Genomic DNA, 25557 nt, shown 5'->3' with positions numbered 1-25557 from the left:
ACCACGGACGGTCCTGGTAGGCGGGCCAGGAAGGAGAATTGGATGGCAGGTGGGTTTCAGGTTAGTGGTATGCACTACGGTGGGCTCTTTGACCCTGCTGTCCAACACCAACAGTCCTGGCAGGCGGGCCAGGAAAGGGAATCAGGCAGCAGGCAGGCTGTCTGATGATAGGATCCACACCCTATGCCTCTGCCAATCCTATTCAGGCAAAATTCAATAAAGTTGTGGCCATTTAATAACTCATCTAAATCTGCATGTCTGGTTTGTTCCTTTCATTTGCCACATGAGCCCAGTTAGACACTGCACCACACGATTCTTGTTTGTAACTTGAATGCAAGTTCAGGCATTTTCAGGAGAGAATCGGTGGATGGGTACGAGGGCTCCCTAAACTCTGCTATAACTGCTGATTTCTCTGGTAAAAACCTATCCTAGGCGATTTTTCCTTCAACCAGGGTTACATCTGGTTTTGGACCCTGGCTGGAGCATCTGCATGGCAGAAGGAGGGTGGCTGGCCCCACACCAGTCGATATCACATGATTTTTGTAAGAGACAGGAAATCCCATGTAGAACATCTGAAAGTCTTAGTGGGAGAGAAGGATATAAATGTGATATATCAATCAATAAAAAAATAAAATGCATGGAACCAGTCTTCTTCTTAAAAAGCAGATGGATGGATAGATAGATAGATAGATAGATAGATAGATAGATAGATAGATAGATAGATAGGGCTATTGTTACAGATTCTAGGAGACTATCCATTCTTAAGCTGAAGGCTGGCTAGGATGATCAGCTGATGTTTCCTAAATGAATGCTAATTATGGGAGAATATCTCCCAGTAGCTGGAAATCTCTCTCTAGCTTCTCAAATGTAATATGGGCAGCAACTGTTCTGGTGCCAAAGGGCAGACTGCCACTGATGTGTCACCCTCTTTTTTTCAGCGGCCATCACACCCTCTTGGTCAGACTAAGAGCATCTCTACACCAGCCTAAAATCCTACATTTTAAACAGGGCTTTCTGCTTCCATTTTAAATGCAGGATCACAACGGACTCTCTTTACACATGCATCCTTTTCTCCCTCCCCTTTCCCCCTTCTCTGAGTCATCCATATGTTTCATTGATCTCGCTCCTCTTCTTGTGGGTTTTCCGTTTTCACAAAGGGAACTCAAGTGGAACAGAAGCGGGGTAATTTGATAGCTCATGATCTCCGATCAATTTAAAAATGAAATAAAGGTTATTTAGTGCAGGAGATGCCCTGGAGGTTCATGACATTATTAAAAGGGCCTGCACACTTCCATGAGTGAGCAATATCAATAGCAGGAAAAAAGCTCTGTGTGAAGAAGCCCTAAGTCAAGGACAAATGCACCTCCTAAGATGTAAGACACCTGGGATGGGGGCGGCGGGAGAACTGCCAGCCAAGCCCCCAGTTCCCTGTTGATCAAGCCTCAGCCTGTTCTCCACCTCTTTACTTCAGGTTAGCTTCAGCCCTGAAACATGTCAAGCAGTCTATGCTGGTGGGAAGAGAAGTCACGTTTGGGTTTGGCACAAACTCATTCAAAAACTTCAGGTCCAGATTACAAGAAAGGTTTTTTTTGTAATTGTTACTCTTAAAAAGAAAGAAAGAAAGAAAGAAAGATGCAATAAGAAAGGAAACGCAGAAAGGTTATTTGAAAATAAAACAAACATTAAGAAGCTTGTGATCTGATGCTGAAATCCACAGAACACAAAGGCAACCAGGTAGTTTCAGTGCACATCATCCTCAGATGGTCCAGCAAGGTGACAAAAGAAAAGAAGGATCTTAGTTAATTTGTATGATGCTTTGCTAGGTATCTCAGGTAAACATGCCCTGCACTGTAGCCAGGAAAATACTCTTCTCAGCTTTGGGATCTTGGAAAGGGGCTAGAACTGTGTTCATTAAAAAAGGAGATTGCTCTGGCTATCTCTGACAGGCTCAAAAGGCTTCCTGTTTGTGGATTCAGAAATTGCAGGAAAGGGAGGAAATGGCCTTTGCGGAGCAGTAGATGCTCTAGCTATCTTGGCCAACGATACTTGTAGTTTTAAAGTGATGGACACTGGGAGAGTGTGTGTGTGTTGTGCTCATAAAATAGTGGTTTCAAGGAGACATGGGGCCTCAAACCTTTGTAGGGATGCCTGGGGACTGGAAGTAGTGGGGTTATTGCTGGCTATGCTACTGGGGCTGATGGGATGGTGGTGCTGGGGCGTCATGTGCACTGTGTGTGTGTGTGTTATGATGCAGGAGTGTATATTGGGAGTGTGTCCCTGTTGCGATGCATTCATTGGCTGCCTCCATGTGTGGACAGCATGCTGGTGTCATCACAAGCACAGTCCCTGACTGGCAGGCACTGGCGGTTTTCCAAAGGATGCTACGGCCCCACCTAATGTTTTCCATGCCTTTTTTTATTTGTGTGTTTTCCCTCTCCTTTCCCGGGCTGAACAACATTGGATATGGTGGCCCTTCCATCAGTGCAGCAGCTGTGTATTTCCAGTCCTCAAGCGGTATGTGAGTATAGGATTACTCTGGCAAATAGTCATTTTTGTGTAGAAGTATGCTTTGTCCCCAGGCTAGGTACCTTCAGATCAAATGTTCAATAATTCTGAGGATCATTTTCCTTGCTGCTTCAGTCCACATCATCATTCTCCATAATCGCAAAATAATTCCTCCTAGGGGGGAAAATATGCATTTGTTCAGTTCAATTCAGTTCATTTTTTGGCTTAAAGCCATGGCTCACCACAAAGCTAATAAATCAATTAGTGGCTGGGAAAAGGTATTGTTATATGCACACCAATTGTCAGCGGGGAGAGGTTTCAGGGATTCCAGCACATACCCTGGGTTGGTCTCCTTAGAAAGGGCTCAGAAAAGACTTACTGGCATTTTGTAGTATTTGCATAAATTTACAAATATACAAGTTGAACATAGGTGGAGGCTCACAGCATTAATACCCCAACAGATACAGCTGCCCCATCAGTTTTCTAGGGGAAACACCAGTGCCATGTGATTCTTACAGAGAGCAAATGAACTCTCTTGAGTCTCTTGATTATCTTCAGGCCTACTGAAGAGGCCAGTTTGGCATGCCACATTCTTACAATCAAGAATCAATGAGAGGGAAGGGACCCCAGTAAAGCCATTTAGTCCAAGCCTAGTTCTAATAATGGTATTATAAAATCGAAATAGGAGGGAAAACAAAGTTACAACGAAAACTTAGATCAACCTCCAGTACAGATAACTACAACTGCACATATGTGTCTAATGCAGGGATACAGAACCAAAAAGGGCTGGAGGGGCTGGATGACCCTTACCCAGCCTTCCACGGGCCATATGACATTAAGTGGGCAAGGCCATGCCAATGACATCACAGGATACGGCCACACCCTGTGCCGGTCCACCTGTCATCATTTGCTCCCTGGCCGAAGTGGCGGGTGAACCTACCACCTGGTGCGTGGGCCAGGGATCAGGCTTCGCTGCAGAGGAGCTTTTCTTGTCAGGGAAGCCCCATGCACAGCAAAGCTGAGCCAGCCATGTCCCCTTTGCATCTTTGTCCCCTGGCTTTGCCTCCCCTGCCTCTTTTCCCCATTGCAGAGAACTGGGGAAATCCTGACCAGAAAAGCCCACAAGCAGCAAAGCTGGGCCAGAACTGGCTACGTCCCCGTCCCTTCTCTGTCAGAGCTTCACCCGCCCTGCCTCCTTCCTACTAAGTGGGGAGGAAGTGAGGAGGCTGAAGCTGAGCCAGCCAGCTCAGCTAAATGAAGGGGATATGGCTGGCTCTGCCCCCGCTTTGCTCTGTTTGGGTTTCCTGGTCAGGGAAGTCCTGTGCCCAGCAAAGCAGCAGCATGGGAGAATCTCCACTGTGATTTCCAATCTGTGGTTGAAGAGAGCAATGGGGCTTCTTCTCCCCTCATCTTCTGCAACCCCTGGTGGGGATGGGGCTTGTGCACCAAGTGGGGCTTGGGGGGCAGAGAGGGCAGGGCCCACAGAGGGGGCACAAGCCTCCGTGGGCTCGATGCTGAGCTTCCACCGGCTGGGTTAGGCTTGCAGGCCGGAGGTTCTTATGTTGTATAATGCTGCTGTGAACAGGGAGGCCCTATAGATTACATACTACTCTCGATAAGACTGGGGGTGGGGGAGGAAGCCAAATGCCCCATGATTAGTCAGTTTACTGCCTGCTGCTGTGGCTGAGTGGTTAGAGCAGTGCTCTGTGGAGCTTGCAGGGTGGATTTGAGTCCTGTGATCTCCTGGTGGGGGATGTTTCAAAGAGGGGAGCTCCCTTTGTGATCAGGATCCTTGATCATGGCAGGAGTCCGTGTGCATAGAGCAGGCTCCCTCTTCAGAACTTCCCCCCACAACACATGGACCTGGGGGAGCAGGGCTGGCTGGGGCAGGACCAGCCTTGCTCTCTTTCATTGCATGGCTGACAATCCCGAATAGGGCTCATATCTCCCCTATTGGGCTGTCTCTACTTTACCAGAAGAATGTTGAGATGTGTACATCCCCCTCCTTTTGCCTGCCATTAATGCATTTAAACTTTAAAATTCTCCTAAAAAACAATGCATAGATCCTCCCTCTCTTCTCTGCTCACCCCTTCTGTGTGATTCTGAAGCAATGTTCATGCAATGAAGTCGAGGCATCCTGATGAGGAAGTGGCACTTGATAAGTCTGCCATTGGCAATGCTGGCTGGGAATTATGGGGGTTGCAGTCCAACACATCCGGAGGGCCCCAGGCTGGGAAGGCTTTACTGTAATGCACCTTTACTTAGGAACAAGTCCCTTTTAACCGAATCAGACAAAGTAACTCTTGACTAAGACTTATACCTGTCATCTTATTGGCCTTTCGAAGAACACAAAGTAGAAACAACACTTGATTCTGTGCAGGGCTGAAGTCTGAAATGAAAGGGGCCAGGTCTCCTTCCAAGAGTAGTCGTGGTGGAACTACAGTTAACAGACGGCTTGTGGTGTTCTGGTTTGTAGGAAAATGTGTTGGTGCAATGAAATTCAAAGCATTAATCCAGTCCTCCTGGAAATGGTTCTCAGGGCCAATGAAGTATGGTAATCTGAAATGTTAAAGAAAACAAAAGTGAGGTAGCAGTTCAGTGTGTTTTAGTGTTCATTCTAGTAATAGTAATAGATGAGTGGTTTCTAGCCCAATGTGATAGCATGTGCACACAGAGATCCCTTCGGACGCAAGCTTAAACTGTTGGTTAGTGTTACATGCACAAGCCTCCATAAGCCTCAGGCGTGCTCTTTCTCCCCTCTTTCCTTCTGGTGCACCCATGAGGAGATCAGAAGCACCTGCTCCTACTTTTAAACTAAAGTACTCTACCTGGAAACTAGCTGGTTGCCAGAGTCCCCTGTTTAATCTGAACTTGAGGATCTCTGGTTAGTTTAAGCTACAGCTAGCAAACCAGCTAGGATCATAAACCATGGCTCAAGCCTGGCTTGTTTGAACTAACCTTGAGTTCAGATGTGGTGGAGAACTCTGGTTTGTTTGGAAGCTTTTGCTTCCACTTTTAATCTCCTGCTTCCAATCTCCTGCCACTCCAGACGAGGAGAGGGGAGAGAGGAGTGCATGCACCTGAGCTTCATGCATGAAATGCTAAACCATAGTTTACCATTATGTCAAAAAAAGGGCCAATGAAGGGCTGTGCAGATAGCCTTTCATTGCACTGTATTGCAGCTGCATCATAACTAACATTTTAACAAAAATCTTCTTTACACTTGTTTTCAAGCTGGTCACATGAAATTCAGTTATCTCTTGCCATACAGTTAAAAATCGTCTCAGCGAAAATATAATAACACAGAATCATAAATTAATAGAATATTATAGATGGAAGGGATCCTGGAGATCATCTAGCCCAACCCTCTATTCAATGAATAATGTCATTTTTGGCTTTACTAATATTTTTTTGAAAAATCATTTTTTAAAAATTTATTTGTCTTGTAACACACACTTCCATACCAGTGGGACTCTGTTTTTCACCTCCAGTGAGTAGAGGACCAGGCACAGGCTACTCTAGAACGATCAGAAAGCTAGACACAAAAAGGAAAAGAGACTATGGAAGGACAAGACTCTCCAGTGGTGGTGACCTGCAAGATGTGTGCCATGTTTGTTTTCTTGCCTGAGAACAACATGGCCTACATGTGCAACAAGTGCAAGTCAATCACGCTGTTGGAAGAAAAAGTAAGAGGACTGGAGTGGCGAGTGTCAACTCTCCAGGGAATAAGAGAACACGAAGAGTTCTTGGACAGAACGGTGGAACTACCACAGCAAAGTGAAGAACAGAAGCTAGAAGAGCAACAGCAAGCTGAGGCAGAAGAGGAAAATGCTGAGGTGAGGAAAAATGAAGTACAGCATACTCCTTGGAGAAGGGTGAGAGTTAGGAGCAGAAGAACTAGAAGCCACTCTGCACCAGTGGAGGCAGTGGAGCTATGGAATCGTATCCAGGTACTTGAGGATGAGACTAGAGGACAGCCTGCAGAGGATGAATTACAGGGGAACCTGCATGAGAGCGAGCAAGAGGCTGAAGGTCAGTCAAGCAGAGGCGATGAAACCAAGGCCTACAACAAGAAGAAGAGAAGAGTAGTAGTAGTGGGCGACTCCTTGCTGTATGGGATCGAAACCCAAGTATGTCACGAAGACCCATGGACACGCCAGGTATGCTGTCTCCAGGGAGGATGGATTAGAGACGTGACTGAAGGGTTGCCTGCACTCATAAAGCCCACTGACAGGTATCCCTTTCTTCTCATCCATGTGGGAACAAATGATACCGCCAAGCAGAGCTATGAAGAAATCACGTCAGACTTTGAAGCTTTGGGAAGGAAACTCAAGAAGCTTGGGGCCCAGATAGTTTTCTCATCCATCCTTCCAGTAGTTAGAAGAGGGAAAGAAAGAGAAAGAAAAATATCAATCAATCCAACAATCAATCAATCAATCAATCAATCAATCAAATCTTTTATTGTTTCAACCAGAGGTTACAACAAGCAAAATAATAACAAAGATAAAACATACATAAAAGAAATCAAACAAATCATATTAATTTTTAACTTCCTGCAAGGTCATAAAATTAGCTCTATGCAATTGGGCTGTGAGAGCAAAATTGGCCAGTGCCAATAAGACTGTCTTTCTTTTGGAAGTAAACAAAAAGTGTATTCTGTCTAAATCGGACCAGCTGGACTTCTTTTCAAAAAAACGATGCAAACATTTAGAACGAATTTGGGAATAAATAGGGCAGTAGAATAAGAAGGGGCCGTGGTGGCTTAGTGGTTAAGACGCTGAATTGCAGACCGGAAGGTCAGCAGGACAGCAGTTCGAGACCCGAGTGCTGCGTGACGGAGTGAGCTCCCGTCTTCAGTCCCAGCTTCTGCCAACCTAGCAGTTCGAAAACAAGAAATTGCAAGTAGATAAATAGGTACCGCCTCGGCGGGAAAGATAACAGCATTCCGTGCACCTCAGTGTTCAGTCATGCCGGCCACATGACCACGGAAGCGTCTTCGGACAGTGCTGGCTCTTCGGCTTAGAAATGGAGATGAGCACCACACCCTAGAGTTGGACACGACTGGTTGGGACACCTTTACTTTTATCTTTTTAGAATAAGTAACGAGGCAGATCTTCCACTTTGCCAGTACGGCAGGGGCAGAGTCTTGAGGCATAGGGGGTCTTGTTAAAACGCCCTTCTAAAACTGCTGTTTTCATTTGCTCCATCTTCAATCGTGTGAGAGCGGATCTAAGACAAGGGTTTGTAATTAAAGTCAGATAGTATTCACATTCAAATTTAAGCTTGGTCTTTGCAAACCAAGGTGCTATCTCATTACTAGATACTGAACAGAGATCCGTTTGGATAGAAACACTGTAAACCCTCTCCTTAAAAACCTCTTTGCAATGGGCAACATTCAAAGTGGTAAAATATTTAAAGGAAAAACCATAATAATGAATGTAATAAATTAATTTCTGAAACCAGGATAATGTGTTTGATGGGTTAACTCTCATTTGTTCTAAAAGGCACAGTTTAGGAAATCTAGTTGAAGGAGAGAAAAAAATCTTGAGCCAATAATTAAAGGCCCTGATGACCATGATAGATTTAACTGGTATTACACCATTTTCTGAACATAAAAATGAAGCAGGAATACACCTTGTCAAACCTAGAATTGTTCTCAGCAATTTGTTTTGAAACATTTCCATGTTATAGGAAGACTTCAAAGCCCAGAACTCTCCTCCATATACAAACTGAGGGATAAGTTTTGATTTCAACAAAATTAACATTGGGTGGATTTGGTAACCTCCCCTTGTATGCCAAAACCTCAGTAAACCGTTTAGTTGTTGGTTTGTCTTTAATTTCAAGGATTTGAAATGAGCGTCCCAGCCTCCTGAAGCTGAAAAAAGAACACCCAAATAGCGATATGAGGAGATTGCTCAATAGGGTGGGTGTTTATTCTCCATTTGTGTAATGGGAATCTATGTCCAAAAACCATGACTTTGGTTTTCCCATAATTTATAGATAGTAGGTTTTTATGGGAATATTCAGCCAATGCTGATAGTAATCTCTGTAAACCTATCTGGGTATATGAAATGAGAATCAGATTATCAGCATAAAGAAGAAAGGACAATTTCCTTTCTTCTAATTTTACTGGGAAATAGAAATCACCAGTCAAATCAAAAACTATATCATTTACGAATAGATTGAAGAGAAGAGGGGCCAGGACACACCCCTGTTTAACTCCTTGAGATACTGCGATATTATTTGTCATGTGTCCAGCAGTAGAAAATCTCACCTGAATGTTTGAGTTTTCATGCAACAGTTGTAATAGAATCAAGAGACGTTGATCTAAATTTAAGTCTGCCAGTTTTGCCCATAACCTGTTCCTATTAATTTAGTCAAAAGCTGCTTTGAAATCAACAAATGCCACATACAATTTTGATTTTTTTAGATTTTTGTACTTATTAACCAGGTGGTCTAGTACAAAACAATGGTCTATTGTTGAATAACCTGCTCGAAAACCAGCTTGTTCTTCTATAAGGATGTTATTTATGAAGGCCCAATCCTCCAGTTTGTTCAGCAGGTGTCTAGCATATAATTTGGCTGCAATAAGACTAATTGGCCTATAATTTGAAGGTTGATTATGGTCTCCTTTTTTGAAGATCGGAATTACAATAGAAGTATTCCAACCCTTTGAGAATTCCCCAAGTAGGTTTATATGATCAAACAATTTGGCCAAAATCAGCAGCCACCACTTGATTTTATGTTTGATTACCTCTGCTGGGACTTAGTCTTCTCCTGGGGCTTTTTTAGCTGGCATTATATTAATTAATAACTCTATCTCATTATGGGATACGGGGGGGGACCATGGATCTGTAGTGCCAAGGATGGAGCATAAAGGCAGATGTAATTGCGGGCTATCGGCATTAAATAAAACACTGAAGTGTTTCTCCCAATCTGTCTTTGATATTTGTGGATTTACATTTGATATATCACCATTTAAGCTGTTGTTTACGATCTTCCAAAAGGCTGACTTATCTTTTGTCTTCAAAGCAGTATCCAAGCTATGCCAGAGATGTCTTTGAAATGTCATTTTCTTATTTCTGATTAATTCCCTGTATTCTTTTTTCTTATTCACAAGTGTCTCAATTATTTTAGGGGAATAGTTAGACTTTATTTTCCTAGCATAGCTTCTTACTGCTGATCGAGCCATTTTGCAATCCAGGTCAAAACAGCTTTCTTGGTATTGGTTGCAGAAAGCTCTACATTTGCCTCTGATCAGATTAGGTTTTAGAAAACTCATTATATGTTGATACAGAGGTACAATGTTTGCTGAGGTAACATCTAATTGTAGTATATTATTACGAAGGGATAACATCTGTTCCGATAGGAGGGTACGATTTATTATTGTTATTCCATTTGTTATTCCATTTAACCCTCCTTTGACCAAGTAGATCAACACTGGCCTGGAACTTTTCACAGGCAAAAATCTGGAGTCTTCCATCTTCTCTAAAGAACTTGAACCTTAGAGGCTGGTGGTCACAGTGGCCCATAGGCATGACCTCAAAATTAATGAAGTTTTTAATCTTATTCAGAGGAGCACAGGCATAATCAATTATGCTTTCCCCCCTTATTGATAAATAGTTAAAGTTTCCTGGGGTATCTTTTGGATAGGAGCCATTCAAGATTGAATAGTTCCTTTTAAACAGAAACTCCAAAAAGTTGTAACCCTCTATATTAGTAGTCTTGTCTCTCAAGTTCTGTGGAAAGACAGCTAACAGTTCTTCTTCATCAATATTCAGGTGGACTGCTAACTTATTTTTGTTTCCTCCAATTCTAGCATTAAAATCTCCTACTGCTATAATAATAGTGAGTGGGAATTCATTTTCTAGGTAATCAAGGGCCGTATCCAATTCAGTCCACTGCGTGTAAAAAGGGGCTTTTGTACTATGGGGCGGGATATAGATATTAATTATGAATAGGGAAAAAACTATTCCCTAACCACACCCTTACTGTCAGAAGGTATGGGGCAGCTTCCACTTTGATCTGTTCAATGTGAAGCCTCCATTTTTGGTTTATTAAGGTGGCAAGGCCACCAGCTGGACAGCCCTTGGAAGAAAGCTTTTTTGCAGGGAGAGTTCTAGATGAATAACCTTCTAGATAGATCTTGTTTGGTTCTGTGTCCGTTATCCATGTCTCCTGGATGCAGATTATATCATGTTTCTGAAGTAATTTTAGGAATTCTTTATCCTGTCTATGTGTGTTCCAGCCTGCGATATTCCATACTAAGAAAGAAAGACCCATATGTTTCAACAAATCTTGATTTGCTGGGATTTGTCAACTGGGAAACAAGGGGTCCATTACTTTTTTACAGCCTAATGATGAAATAAATGGGTTCATGAGAAATGGAGTGCAGGTCAGTTTGTCCTCAAATAATGGAATACTGAGACTTCTATTTTCACCTTTATGTGAGTGGAGAGATTCAATCTTGTCAAAAAAATGTTGTGACCTGATCACATTTGATTGTTTTGGGGGGGCCATAGTGGGCTCTGTAAAAGTTGGTAGCTGGGGCTTATTTATGCCCAACTCTTCCTTGTTGAGGTATCTCATTTCTTGCCAAGCACTCTCACTATGTTTGAGACAAGGCTTGGGAATGTTGCTTACCTGTTGGGTTTCTTCAGGTGTTCTACAATTGATTGGAAAGGGGTGGACCTCCACTTCCACCTGTACCATACTGCGGGATAGAGGTTTAGTAATTTCAGCAGCTATGCCTTGCTGTGAACAGGTGCTGTGGTTCTTGGCTGAAGATTGCTGATTTACTAGGTCCCGTAGTCCTCTCTCTTATGCTTATGGGGGTAAGCATAATATTGGGTAGGAGGATTTCTCCCCATGGCTTTTGAATCTTTCATAGAACCAATAACAGTTGAAGGATCTACTGAAAGGGCAGCCTGTCTATACAAGTTGGAGTAATCCTTCGCCCCTTCCTGGGAATGTAGAACTTCTGAGGCAACTTTATCCATCTGGAGTTTGGTCATCAAGATCTCTTTCAGAGATGAGAATCTCATCAGGATATCTTCCTGAGCTGAGGGAGGGAGGTTACAGAAACTTTCTATTAATCCAGCCTCTTCTGGAAGAAAATATTCTTGTTGTAAATCTCTACCATTTGCAGAGGTCCCCAAACTAGTGGTGCTTTGCTGTTTTACCTTAGTTAGGGTGTTCTTGGGTAGAAGGTCTAGGGATGCAGCTTTGAATTTCACATCTGGGGTCAGCTCCACTAGAATACTGACTGGTGGGTCAACGTGTATAGTATTTGGTAACTTTAGGATCTTAATACACGAGGGTCCCAAAGATATACTGGGACAGGTGTTTCGGAAATGCCTATTGATTCCTATGCCCTTCCTTACCAGCACATCTCTAGCACTGTATATTTCCACCGCTATCCTTCTTTGGGCAAAGGTTACAACTGCACAGGCTGAGTTATAATTGTAAAAGAGATATTCAACCTTTTCAGTATCCCCTACTGTTAGGGGGATTGCTGTGAAAGATGAAATTAATTTTGAAAGATGTAACTTACGTTCAGTCTGAGACAGCTGGCCTCTTGGTTTGGGGTAGTTAATAAATACCAGGTTTTGCTGCATTAGCTGCAATTTCCAGGGCATGTTAGTCGACAAGATGTCTCGTGTAATATCCTGTCTAGAACTATCTGAACGGACCAAGGTTACCTTATTTGGGAATTCAGCTATGGACCATGGGTCCTGATTCACATCTATCATAACATTTGAAGTTTGCTGTGGTATATTGATCCTTGAGTTTGGTGAGTTGCATCCCTGTGTCTCAGACTTCTTCTTAGCCCTACTTTTGGGAGAAACCACAGGTTTTCTCTTCTCATCTAGTAGATTAAATAGCCTCTTGAAGTTAAATGATGTGGGGGGGGTTGAATGAGCAGAGCTTTGGATGTTTTTACTTTTCATTTTGGATCTTACAACTGCCTTCCTAGATTTTATACCCCTTTTACCATTTGTTCCTTTTTCTTTCTTGATTTTAGACAGTGTCAGAGGGGAGGGTACTTTGGTGACTTTGTCAAGATGAATGGGTTGAGCCTTTGGGTTAGGCCCATTTGTAGACAGGGCATCAGGAGCTGTTTTCCCCTTTACCATCCTTATACACAGCACAGCATCAGTTAGGGTTGTTAATAACTTGTTACTCTCTGCCAGGAAATTCCTTATTAGAGCTATATCCTCTGACCAGAGAGAATACAATTTTCCTATCAGTTCGTGCTGACTACTAAGAAAATTTATTAGGAAGGGAAAGCAATGGATATTCCCATTTTCTCCAGCTGAAAAAGTCCTCATGTTATATGAGGGGGACACTGGGACACAGCCACTATTCACAAACTTCACTGGCGCTTCTCTTGTGGGGCTAGATGGTTCATTTGCCTTGGTAAGCGAAGAGACAGATAAAAGGCCAGAAAAATGTGTTTGGGCTTCCGCTGTTAAAGTACCCTCCACAGAAGCTATTTCCGTGGCTAAACTGTCACCAGCCTCCCCCAAATTCAAGAACTTCATTTGACAATGAGGACCCATGGACCAATCAAGAATTTCATTGTCTGGGGCCTCTCGTTGGACAGCTTCATTTTTGGCAGGGTCGGCTTCACCCTTGGCAGGGAAAAAGTAAGTAATCTTAGCTTGGTTTTGAGCCTTGACAAATGTTGCAACATCTTCAGTCACTGGAATTAGACCTAGCTGTTTGTACTGCACTCTGGTAAGAACCATCACGCAATCCTGGGCTGCAAGCTAACTTACAATCAGGCCAGGGTCAGGCTATGGCCATTTATGGCCGTTTATGTGACTGGGGGAAGCTAAAGACCAATTTGCTGGTAAAAAGGGGACAACAAGGTCAGGACTCAGAATCAAAACTCCAAGCCCAACAACGAAATGTATTAATAAAATAAAATTTAACAAGATTCCTTTTGTATAGCAGCAAAAATCAATAATAATAATACACGCATTCACAAAAACAGCAATACTAATAAAATAACTTTGTAAAAAGTAATAATCAACACAACAGTGACAAACCACTGCTTGATTCAAACCACTAATACTATCAAATGTTTGTAACCATTTGTAGCCGCAAAGAAAACAATTAAAATCTACTTACAGCTGTTAAAACTAAAGCAAGATATAAAACTTAGAAAACAAAGCTATCCCATAATACTAATTTGGAGTAGCCTTGATATTATTACCAACAACTCACCCTGGTTTTTCTCACAATGTTAAGCCTTCCTACCATAAGAAAATCCAAGCCTGCCCAGGGCTGCTACCTTGGTCTCCTGGGCCTTAAGTAGCAGCCTGGCTGCGCCCGCACCTCAAGGGGAGACGATCGCTGTGTTGCTGGAAGGTAGGTGGCTAGGTTCAACAGGGAGAGTAGGTCTTTCCATCTTCCCCAGTGTGCTGCCTTGATCTTCTGGGCCTTGGGTAGCTGCCTGGTCACGCCTTAGGAAGAGACGGTCGCTACGTTGCTGGAAGGTGGGTGGCTGATCCGACAGGGAGAGTAAGAGTGTCTTCTGGAATCAACAGGAAGAGTAACATGGCGCCGCCTCGCCGCCACCACTTGTTACTCCATCCATCCGTCTAGCGAAGCAGCCAGAGCTGGAAAGGAGAGCGAGGGCAAAGACGAGATGGAGGCCATGGGAGCGCCGAGGGGGGAGACACCAACCAGAAGAGGCCGTTGCCGTCACCTTGTTGCCCGCCCTGCATGTGACCGCCACTCCGCTCCCTTGCAAAGGCACTCCAGGTATGAGGGCAGCAACTGCACCAACATCATCAGCAGCAACAATGTCAAAACCAAGGAGCCCCCAAAAAGATGCCTGGGTGCGCAGCTGCAAGTCCTGGAAGCTGGAATCTCTCTGGCCCTCCACCATCTGGGCGCCACACTCCTCGTCTCTGGCTGCCACCGCCTCCACAGTGCCTTGGTGTCAGGAGGCTCAGAGCGATGCCCTGTTACTGAAGGAGACCCTGGGGTGTTTGCTTCCAGCCCAGCAAATGGCGATCTCAGCACTGAGTCAGGCAGGCCCCTAATCCCTGCTTCTCTGGCAACACAGCAATGCAGACAGGAGAGCTGTTTGGGGAGGGTAAAATGCTAAACCCCCTAGAGTCTCTGAACCTACTCCTCGTAGCCAGATAAGCACAGAGCTAGTTCCTGGAATAATAAAAAAGGTAGCCGCCAGCTGGTCAAACACCAAACAACTCCCACACTCCAGCTATGTCAGAGTTCCAAAGCTTCAGGGGAATTAAAAATAAGGTAAGAGTAAAAATAATTAAAAACAAATCTTCCCCGGAGCTCTGAGAAAAGCTGGCGCTGCTTCAGATGCCATTAACCGGGAAAGAAAAATATTTTGGGAGAATGACTGGCTACAAAGGTGGTGCCGACGAGAGAGATTTGGATTCTGGGACCACAGGCTATATTTCCTGGAAGATGGACTGTTGGCAAGGGACAGGTTGCACTTCACAAAGGCTGGGAAGAATGTGTTTGGCCACAGCATGAAGAACTTCATCAGGAGGGCTTTAAACTGAATCCTACGGGGAAGGGAGAAGTAAAATTGGGGGTAACAATGGATGAAGGCTCATGCACCGCAACGGAGAGAACAGCTCTAATAGTGCCCAATAATAGTCTTCACAAACATGTAGGAAGAAAGCCAGACCATGAAGCCCATGGTCTTCAATGTCTATATACTAATGGCCAAAGTATGGGAAACAAACAGAACAAACTTGAACTCTTAATACAGGGGGGGAAATTATGACTTGATAGGTATAACTGAGACTTGGTGGGATTACTCTCATGACTGCAGTACAGCAAATGAAGGATATAACTTGTTCAAAAAGAACAGGAGGAACCCGGGATTTTAGGAAAGCTGATTTTAATAAACTCAGAACAATGATCAGTAAGGTCTCATGGCAAGTGACGCTAACGAGAAAAGGAGTCCAAGATAGGTGGAAATTTTTAAAAAAGGGAATTCTCAAGGCACAATTATAAACAATTCCGACAAGAAAAAAAGGCGGGAGACAACAGAAAAAGCCAGTGTGGCTGGCAAAGGCAAAGTACAGGCTGAAGGGGCAGGATTGCAGCTTGAGATCGATAGGCATATGGTCAAGGAACACCTAATTACTTTGAATGAGTTCAGATCTCCAGGGCCAGATGAACTGCATCCTAGAGTAATAAAGGAACTGGCAGAAAAAACTCTCAGAACCACTGTCTATGATCTTTAGGAAATCATGGAGGACGGGTGAAGGGCTAGATGACTGGAGGAGGGCTAATATTGTCCCTATCTTCAAAAAGGGTAAAAAGGAGGAACCTGGGAACTACAGACCAGTCAGTCTGACATCAATCCCTGGGAAAATTCTGGAGCAGATGATAAAGCGATCCATCTGGAAGCACCTTGAAAACAAAGCAGTGATTACTCAAAGCCAACATGGATTTGTCAAGAACAAGTCCTGCCAGATGAATCTGATCTCCCAGGTGGATCCACAGTTGGCTACAGAATCGGGCTCAAAGAGTGCTTATCAATGGGATCTTCTCAAACTGGGGAGAGGTAACGAGTGGGGTACTGCAGGGCTCAGTCCTGGGCCCAGTGCTCTTCAACATTTTTATTAATGACTTGGATAAGGAGGTGCAGGGAATGCTGATCAAATTTTCAGATGACACAAAATTGGGCAGGATAGCTAATACTAGGGATGGCAGAGAAATCTGCCATGGACTCCAATGAAGCTGGATTCTTTAGAATCTAGCCCCCCGAGTCCGTGGCAGAATGGACTACTCCCCTCCACCACCCCGCAAAGTTCTGTCAGGACGGACCCTACCTGCCACCGGCCGGGTCCAGGTCCATCCTCTTCAGTCCGCTGCTGCCCACTGCCAGGCTTCGGATGCAAATGGCGTCTGGCGTAGCGGATTCCATTTGCGTCCCTGCTCTTTGCCATGATAGGCTATGTAAATATTTATGTAGCCTATCACAAAAAGAGCAGGGATGCAAATGGTGTCTGCTATGTCGGACGCCCTTTGTGTCGGCAGACTGGCAGTAGGCGGAAGTTTGCTTGATGGTCTTGTAGGCCCCTTCCAATCCTACTATTCTATGATTCTATGATTCTAAGATACTTACAAAAAATACAATTACCTCCCATTATTTACCACACCGTGACCTATTCGGCTCATGGGAGGAGACCTGAGTTACGGCAATGTACTGTCAAAGAAACAATTCACGTTTACCTCTTGGCATTATATTATACAATTAAGCTTCTGCTGCTTTTCATGCTAACCAGCAGTGTAGGATTGCTTACAATAAATTCTGTTATAATTTCCTTAGTAGGCTCCCCTCTACCATTCCCTAAGTCAATCAAATAAATCAATCAGATAAGAGTAGTTCAACATTTCATAACACATAATCCCTTAATAATGTAGCCACTAATTGTATTGGGTAGACAATATATCAAGGACACATGGGTAGCAAAGCCATAATTAGCTTGCAAGCAAGGAGCCACTGTGCTACATATTTGATTATTTGTTCATGCATGCCTGGTCACTAAAAATGATGTGATGATGTGGCAGTCATTGCAGTAGCATGTTGGTGCACATGGCCCATATAATTATAGGCCATTTCAATTAATTTAAGCCAATCAGTCATAAGAGGTACTGTTGGATTATAGGAACAACTCTGCATGCTTCCAGACACTTGGGGACGATAGACAAGGTGTTGTATCAACAGCTGCTTGTCTTGTTCATTCCCCTTGTTGTCCTGTAACTTGATTGGTTCCTTTCTCCTACTCCCTCCACTTCCTCTTCCTTTTTTTTTTTTTGCCTCTGCAACAAACAACATGTGCTTTCTTCCTGGGGGAAGCAAGCAACTATATCTCATGCCTTCACGTACTTATACTCATGCACCCCGTTAAACAGTATTAGCCTTGTTCAATGATGTGAATAAAAGCACTAATAATGTAAGTTGATTTGAACTTCTTCTAAACTGGTTCTAGCTTGTGTTTATTTCACTGAATACTAAATGCTGTGTTACTCCACTTTATTTGTATAAGTCAGCTCTGCTGTAAGTCACCCCAAATTTTCCAACAAGTTGATCATGCCTCAAATAGAAAAAAAAACAAAAAACATCGTGGAGAAACCCCGATTCTGTGAGGATAACGCCTGAATTTTTTAAAAAAACATCCGGAGCGGGGGATGGGGGGGTAAAACTTAGTCTCATTTGAGGGGATACAACAACCCCCTGCTCTATGCAGGAAGCCTGATTCCCAGGTGGTCTCCCATCCAAGCACTGACCGGGACCAACCCTGCTTAGCTTCTGAGATCAGACAAACACATGCACATCCAGCCCTTTGCATGTTACTGAGGAAATGGGGGCTGCTGAGGAAGCTATGTGATTGGTAGCCAGAAGAAGACATGGGGCCGTCGAGAGCTGTGATTGGACAGGAGGGAAATACAAACACCGCTGCATATGGACAGGTGGGGGAGGGGACTACGACTGGATATGGTAGCGAAGGCAGAAAATCAGAGCACATTAAGGGGAAATACCTGGATATTAGGGTATTGAAAGCGGGAGCACGGAAGTGGGAAATTCCAGTTCCAATTCGAGGCGGCTACTGCGTAGTGTGAAAGGCGGGCGGTGAAACCTCATTGGAAGCGAAAAAAGGCGGTAAGTGTAGATCCAGCCCTATTGACGTTACACACAAAGAATAAGACATGTCAATCGAGCTCCACTAGATTTAGCCTTTGGGGAACAAGTTAAATAGTATAACAAAACATGTCTACCTCTTTCTCTGATATACAAAAGTTCAAGGAGCAGGCAGCAGGCTCAAATCAATTTCTTTGTCTGTTTCAGCCTCCCTCCTGTTATATTCTTCAAGCTAACAAGTTAATTCCATGTATTCATGACAATATTACTGGATGGGAACCTTTCTCAAAACATTTATCACTCTCCTTTCTTAGCTGACTATCCAAAACATTTGCAGAATGTAAAAAGTCAAGTGATTCCTTTTACTGCAGGCTCCAGATCAAGGGCTGGCAGAAAGACAACTGAGTAACTTATTAAGAGCAGGCCTACATTCCAAAATGCAACAACACCATTATTAATTTCTTTCCATCAAAGGTCAATAGGCACATCTGTCAATATTGCTGGTCCCTGGCACCAGATTGCACTGTAGGAAGGATTTATAAACGTGACTGGTTGAAAGTGGCTTCTCATATTTTTATCTCTGACTCACGCGTACACATGGTAGGGAACCTGTGGAAAGCCTTTGGTACCTTGGGTAGTTTTATCTTACCGGTTTTGAAACTTTGGAAGTGCAAAATCAGTGGAGGCTGTATGAGCGTTCCAGAAGTAGTTTAATGCTTTATCTTTTGAGTAGCATCGCGCCATGGGTCTTTCAAAGTTCAGTGCACTAGATGAGAGATACTACTAGGAAAACTATACGTCTAAAATACTGTGTTAAGATGTTGAGTAAAAATCTTTGATTTATTTATAGATAGGCATTCCAGCCCTCTATTTCAAATGCCAGGTTTCTGGAGGAGGCTGTTTCTCATGATGTTTGCCTAGAATACACGAGGAACATTGTGAAACACCTATTTGGTGATATTGTATAAGCAGACTTTCCACTCCTTTCCTACCGCTGAAGCCCTGTCTGCTGAAGCCCCAAATCTACTCTGGAGGTCACCCAACCCTCTGGAGCAAAATTTGAGAGTGTGCAGTGGGTTGCAAGGGAGTGGGTATATCACACCCTCCCAATTCTAGTGATGAAAGCAGGTCCAGGGGGAGGAGTTAACCCATAGTTTCTTTCCTGGTACAGAACACAAGAAGTGGAATCTAATCAGCAAACCAGTTTTCGCTTGTTCTAAAAATGCTGTTTTCACAATATTATATTAATTGAGCTTTATGGCTCACATTCTTTACTTAGTATTCTCATTAGCGTAATAACATTTCCAGTAGTCTATTTTATTTTATTTTATTTTATTTTAGGAATGTATAAAGTGTACCTTGAACACTGAAGTTTCCAGGGTGGTTTACAAACATAAAACAACAATAGGAATACAATATAAAAAAAAATTAAGTTTCCTTTTTTTTTTTACTGTAAAGTCCCCATTGTGCTAAGTCAGCAATGGATTGTTCATCCAGACTCTCTCCCACCAAGCAAATGTGATTATTAAAAAAAACACACCTGCCAGTTTAAAACCAGAGTTAAGACTTTCTCATGTTGGCTCAGGGACCACAAAACTAGGATATGCCTTAACTGACGTGTCCGGTGATCAATGATGATGTTGTGCAATGTCACAAACTGTGCTTGCTTACAACTTGCCCTCCATGCATCCACACTTTTCCTGCATCTTTCAGTCCCAAATCCACGAGGAGAGGATGGAGCGCCTGGGACCAGCAAAGATGGCTCATGCTGTCCTGGTCCTGTATTGACTTACGAAGCCTCTGAGCCTTAATGTTTTGCTAAAGGAATCCTCCTGTGAGTTGACCCATGCCACTTTGTTGCTTACATCAGTAGCTGGCAGGATGGGTTAAACAGTGAGAGGGGACCCTCTCCTAGCACCAAGGCTAGATGCTTCCTAAGGAAACATTGCACAACATCACTGATCAAGGGGCATGTCATTTAAGGCATCAGCTTCCAATGTCCAGTTCCCTGGCTTTATGGGGCATGAGCCAACATGAGGTAGGCTTAACTCTGGTCTTAAAAGAGCAGGGTTTGTGATAACTGAAACGTATAATTACAGTGTTGGCAATCCTAGGGCCAATCTAAATGGAAACGCTTTATGAAGCAATTTGGGCAAATTCCATTCTGTACTATCACAGAATGGAATTAGCTCTTTCTACAGTACACGCAGTGCTAGTGCTATATTCCTCCACTTTTGCAGTGTATATGGGAACTGAAGCCGTATTAGTTGGGGTGGGGTGGGCGAGTCCCGCCGCAAGTAGAAATGAACATCAGCAATTGCGTAGGTGTAGGGCAGCCAATGAGCGGAGGTTTGCTCCCCTCCCTCACGTGTTCAACGAAGTGCTTGCATATGAGTAGACGTTCATGACAAACCCCGCATACACTCACACATTTACACTCACACAAAACCCCCGGATTTAGGGCAAGAAACGCTGGGCTAGCTAGGGAGAGCAGTGTGCATCATCTGACACTATTGATTTGGGATGGAGTAGATCCGGAGTAAATACCCCATGTAGATGGGGCCCTAACCTCTCCCCAGTGTATTTGAATCTGCTTTCTTGCAAGCAATGATAGAGGGGATTATAATTCTTAACCAATGGTAATTGTGAGTTCACTTGAAGAATCAGGATTCTAAAATCTCCAGGAGAGATTCCACAGACAGAGGAGGTTATCCTCTGCAGACAGTCACTCTCCACATGTAGAAAGCAATTGGCAAGGGAGAGGGGAGCTAGCAAGCTCATCCCCCACTTCCCTTCCTCATGCGTAGAGCTTAGACACAATGAGAATGACTGAATGGGACTAGATTCTCACAACCATCTTAAAGAGCACATATGGAGTGTGAACACACATTAAGAGTAACATGTGAATATACCTCTAGTGTGAAATATGATTCTTGCATATTCTTTTCCTACCACACGGAAAGTAAGGACAAGGATTGGGACCCTCACGCTGCATTTCTCCTTTCAGAAAGGTTATGCGAGGCTCTGATCCTTCTGCCCCCCCCCCCACACACATATACCTGTGTATTCCACCCCCCCACCCCCATTCTCTGAGGGTCAAACTGCATGTGGCTCTAAAGATGTAGCTAGGAGTTTTTTTTCTTTTCATTTTTATTCAAAAGTAAGTGCCTGGGACCTCATATGGATCCCCTAGAGTGGTGGGCTTAACCCTTTGCCCTATGCGTGCAATTTACTTTCCAAGTGGATGCCATTTTGGCATTATAAATTAGAGGCATGGGGGTGGAGGGATGATCCAGATCCCCCTCCAGGGAGGGGGAGGGGGAGTTTAAAGTCTCTCTACCTGATCTATGATAGTGTCCCAATCTGTGTAGTAATGTGTAATGTGAGACCTTCTGAGGTCACATTCCATATCTAAAGGAGTAGACAAGGCACATAGAAGCCCTCTGCAATAGAATTCCAATAGAAAACTGGCAGCATTCTAGCTTCAGAGTGAAAGTGAACATGCCTGATGTAACTTTGCTAGCCGTTGCCGCCACTGGCCTTCAGATGGGCCAGAACAATCTTAATAAACCTTCTGAATTGCAGCTCAAAATTTCACCAAACCTACGAAAGGTACAACTCCTTGACAAACAAGAATAACATACATCAGTAGTTTTCACCAAAATTTGAAAGAAATACATGATATGCTGAGCTGCAGCTTGGAGAAAAAAGTACAAATGTGTTAAAGCATGTTTTACTTGTACCTGTCGTCATTTTTACTGGATTGGTTTGATATTTTGGGCAGTTGTAGGCCTCATCAGGAAGATCATGGATGCCAACTTTCAAGTTATTAGCTGAACAGGTGTCATTTTTATAAGCAGTAGAATTTTGAGGCTTATAATGGCAGAACCTTTTTTTCTGACTCACATTAACTAAAGGGGCACTCCTGTGCCCCTTTATTATTACAAAACAAGATGGCTGTGCTCTCTCCCTCTCTCTCTTTCTCTTTCTCTCTCTCTCTCACACACACACAATCTCTCCAAATTTTTATTATTTATCCCATTTCATTCCTCAAATCTACCCATCATCCATTGCATGAATGTGGGATATTGTGCCGGTGGTACTGGATTAGGATAACAGGTGCAAATTCTAAAAGGAAAATTATTTTCTTTAACCATTTGGAAAAGTCCTAAACCAACCCCCAAACCTTTTTGGCTCAGCGGGCACATTTGAACTTTTGAGTATGTGTCATGGGCGCTTTCAAAAAATGGCTGCCATGAGGGGGTCTTGCCCATTCATAAAATAGTCGCCTTTGTGGGCTTGGCTGGTTACTAACTACCCAGAAGGCAAACTGGCAAGATTAAAATAAAAGTATCTTGTCCAAGAACCTAAGTACCAAGCTGAGGTGGGGTCTGAGCTCCAAACAAAACACTTTTTTGAACCCAAATAAAGATGGTGCTGGAGGGCAGCCCTTTGCTTTGCAGGATGCCAGCATCCCAGTTTTTTTTAAAGACATATATATCTTAAGAAATAAAAGAAAAATCAGGAGGAGCGGGTAACTTGGTGGGGACCATGTTGTGGAGACCCTGTCTCTAAATCTCCTAAAAGTGCACGTTCTAATTTTGAAAAGAAGGGACAAGTAAACCATCTATTTTTTGAAGTTAGTAAAAAAAACCCTGCTTGCATGTGTGCATAAGGTGAAGGAGAGGGACTCTCTAATTAAAGAAAGATACCTTATCTGCTAGGGAAAAACATACTGTACCTTGAAGAATTCCCTCCAGCTAGATATGACTTTTGGTGCCTGGATATTGCATTCAGCAATGCTGCCACAGAAGTCAGCTCTTCGCTCATTTGGTGGTAATATTTCTATCTCATATGGTAGCTCTCCAAAGAAGCCAGTCTTCAGTGCCCCCAGAAGGGGAATAACTGATAGATAGTAATTCGGACCTGCAGTAGCGGACAGAAGTAAACCTGGTTTAGCTGAAATGCCTGGACATATGGAAAAGCATTCAAATGGTCGTATGTTCTGGCTAATGAAAGTGTTGTTAACATGCAGCCCACCAAGAAGCAGAGATGGTTGAGCTGCTCAAAGTTCCCCTCAGATTAACTCATAAATTACCCAAGTTCTTCCAGGGGGGAAATGCACAACAGAACTTGGGTAGTTTTTCCAAGTCAACCCAAAGTTTCAGGAGCCATTTCTCTACCCAGTTAGTTACTGGAGACAGAGAGAGGTTGTGCAGGGGTGAAATTAGGGCTGGCCCAAGACATTTTGCTGCCTGAAGTACAGCAGCAAATGTCCCCCACCTACCCACCCCCATTACAAAATCAAGGAACACAATATCGAAAGCCAGTCAAGTTATTTTGAAACTCGACGAAGAAAATCCCGCAAACACCTCTCTCCTCCACCCTGGCAGCAAAAATGCAATGACAGTAAATTAAATAACTAAGAATTTGCAGCACTTGGATTATACCCTTAATCAGCTATTCTTACAGAAACCCTGCATTGGAAAGTTCCTCAAGTCAACAGTCATGTAGGGCAACCTCGGGCAACATTTTAAAACAGGGGTGCAGAACTTCCAGCTTGGGGACCAAATCCAGCCTTCAAATCCAGTCATGCCCCCTTCCCCAGGCCTCACCCCCTTTCTCCCAATCGCTTGATGGTTTCTCAGGTTTCGTGCGGTTTTTCCCCATTCTAAAAGGTTGAATGCCTCTCCTAAGGCTTTGTTACTGGCAGGAAGAGCTTTAGCACAATCCTATGCATGTGTAGACAGAAAAAACTCCTACAACTCCTGGCATGCCCCAGCTAGCATGGCTTGCTGCGGCATGCTGGGAGTTGTAGGACATTTTTTCTGTCTACACATGCATAGGATTGTGCCCTACCGCTTCAATATGCTGGCATTTTTGTATTTGGCCCCATCCCCTTTACCCTCGGTTCTGCTCACCACTGGAATGTGGCCCCTGAGATCTTCTTCAAAATAGAATTCATCCCTGGTTTAAAAGCTTTATCTGGTTCCCAGTCTGAGCAATTCCTTGAAGTGCAATATGAAGCTCTTAGGGGAAAAAGTGATGGACAAGAAAACCCCACCTGTTCTTCGCAGATGTGCCTGAGCATGAGCATCACATTGTTATGCGCACCTCAATTCTCTAAGTGGTGAGAGATTTCAGGGGTTCAGCGCTCATGTGGGTTTGGTTTTCTTTGGAACGCAGTTACTGCCATTTTTGGCATTTTGTAATATTTGTGTTTATTTACAAATATATAGGTTGAGCATAAGTGGAGGCTCACCACTTAAACACTCAAGCAGACCAGCTCAGTTTCATCTCTGAAGCAGAAGCCCTGGTAAAGTTGTGGGCTTTTAGCATCATGTAGAGCAGCCCTTTGTCTCAGAACTATAGGCTGCTTGCTTTTGAACAGCTGGGTGACATCAACCCCAGAGAAGGGGTGGAAAGTTATATAAAAATGGCTTGATATAGTTGCTATTAAATGTGTGCTACTATGGGAACTTCTTCAGCCAAGTCAGGTAACAGTGAAGTGACTTGGTGTTATGGAAATCTTATTGGATGGCAAATTCTGAATTGCTTTGGAGACCAAATAGCATTCCATGAACATGATGAACATATACTTACAAGCCCACCAGCTCTGCACGGATATGCGCAGATTTTCTTGATCCTTAAGGTCACATGTTGTGGTATTAAAGGAACCCACTAGTCTGCCTAGAGGGAAACCAAATGGAGTATTGCATACAATGTTATTTTTATAAATGGCAAAGAATGTTTACACATCACACGGGATTTTGCTAAAAGAATGATGTATATTCTTCATGAGCGCTGAATATTTGTTTATTCAGTTTTTGATCTTGACAGCAAAGGGAATGACAGATGTGTTTCAAAATTAAATGTTGCTTTTACAATAATTTTGTCTTCAGCATATATTGAATAGAAATTTTGTTTAAAGCTAGCAATTGAAACAAGCTCAACACACTAATAACTGATATTCCATACTATTTGCTAAGGCTGCAGTTGCACACTTATGGAGGTATAAGCCATAATAAACACTTTGGTGCTTACTTCTGAGTCAATGCGCACAGTATTTCACTATAAGTTACATGTTAGAGTCATGTGCTTACAATATATTTCAAGCATGTCCTTGGTTTTGAACATGGACATTTCTATTTAACATAATTTACATGTTTATTAAAGAAATTTACAGGGAGATAAGAAAGAGTAAGCACAGACGTTAGCGCTCCTGTGCTCATTAGCATATATGGGCCACGTAGCAAACAATTCTACTGTCATAACAATTCATATAGCCAGATGTTAGAGGTTCCCATTCTCTTTTTCTAATTCCAGGCATTGATGACAACTTTGGCTCCTTGAAAAAGGGCAGTCTTTTAAATGTTCAGTTGCAACATACCACAATGGAGCAT

At 43.3% G+C, this 25557-nt stretch overlaps 1 protein-coding gene across 1 annotated transcript; it reads right to left on the bottom strand.

The window, feature by feature from the left end:
- Positions 1-4766: 4766 nt before the first annotated feature.
- On the bottom strand, positions 4767-25557 carry LOC146359516 (protein LEG1 homolog). Its single transcript, XM_084816271.1, has 5 exons — positions 25545-25557; positions 24758-24844; positions 22896-23080; positions 18804-18934; positions 4767-5064 (listed from the first exon to the last, which is right to left on the bottom strand). The coding sequence occupies exons 1-5, from the start codon at positions 25555-25557 to the stop codon at positions 4767-4769; spliced, it is 714 nt and encodes a 237-aa protein (XP_084672397.1).

This window comes from Heloderma suspectum, chromosome 1 (assembly GCF_057233095.1).
Source record: "Heloderma suspectum isolate Gila_16-S chromosome 1, 16-S_ref, whole genome shotgun sequence".
Lineage (NCBI taxonomy): Eukaryota > Metazoa > Chordata > Lepidosauria > Squamata > Helodermatidae > Heloderma > Heloderma suspectum.
Note: the sequence above shows the minus strand (reverse complement) of the source record. Positions and strands in the feature narration are given on the sequence as shown.

Coding starts and splice junctions, on each gene's coding strand:
- LOC146359516 (XM_084816271.1), bottom strand. Junction 18,935..22,895: donor GCTGGAGGGAATTCTTCAAG/GTACAGTATGTT, acceptor TTTTCCTAGTAG/TATCTCTCATCTAGTGCACT. Junction 5,065..18,803: donor CTTCCAAAGTTTCAAAACCG/GTAAGATAAAAC, acceptor TTAACATTTCAG/ATTACCATACTTCATTGGCC.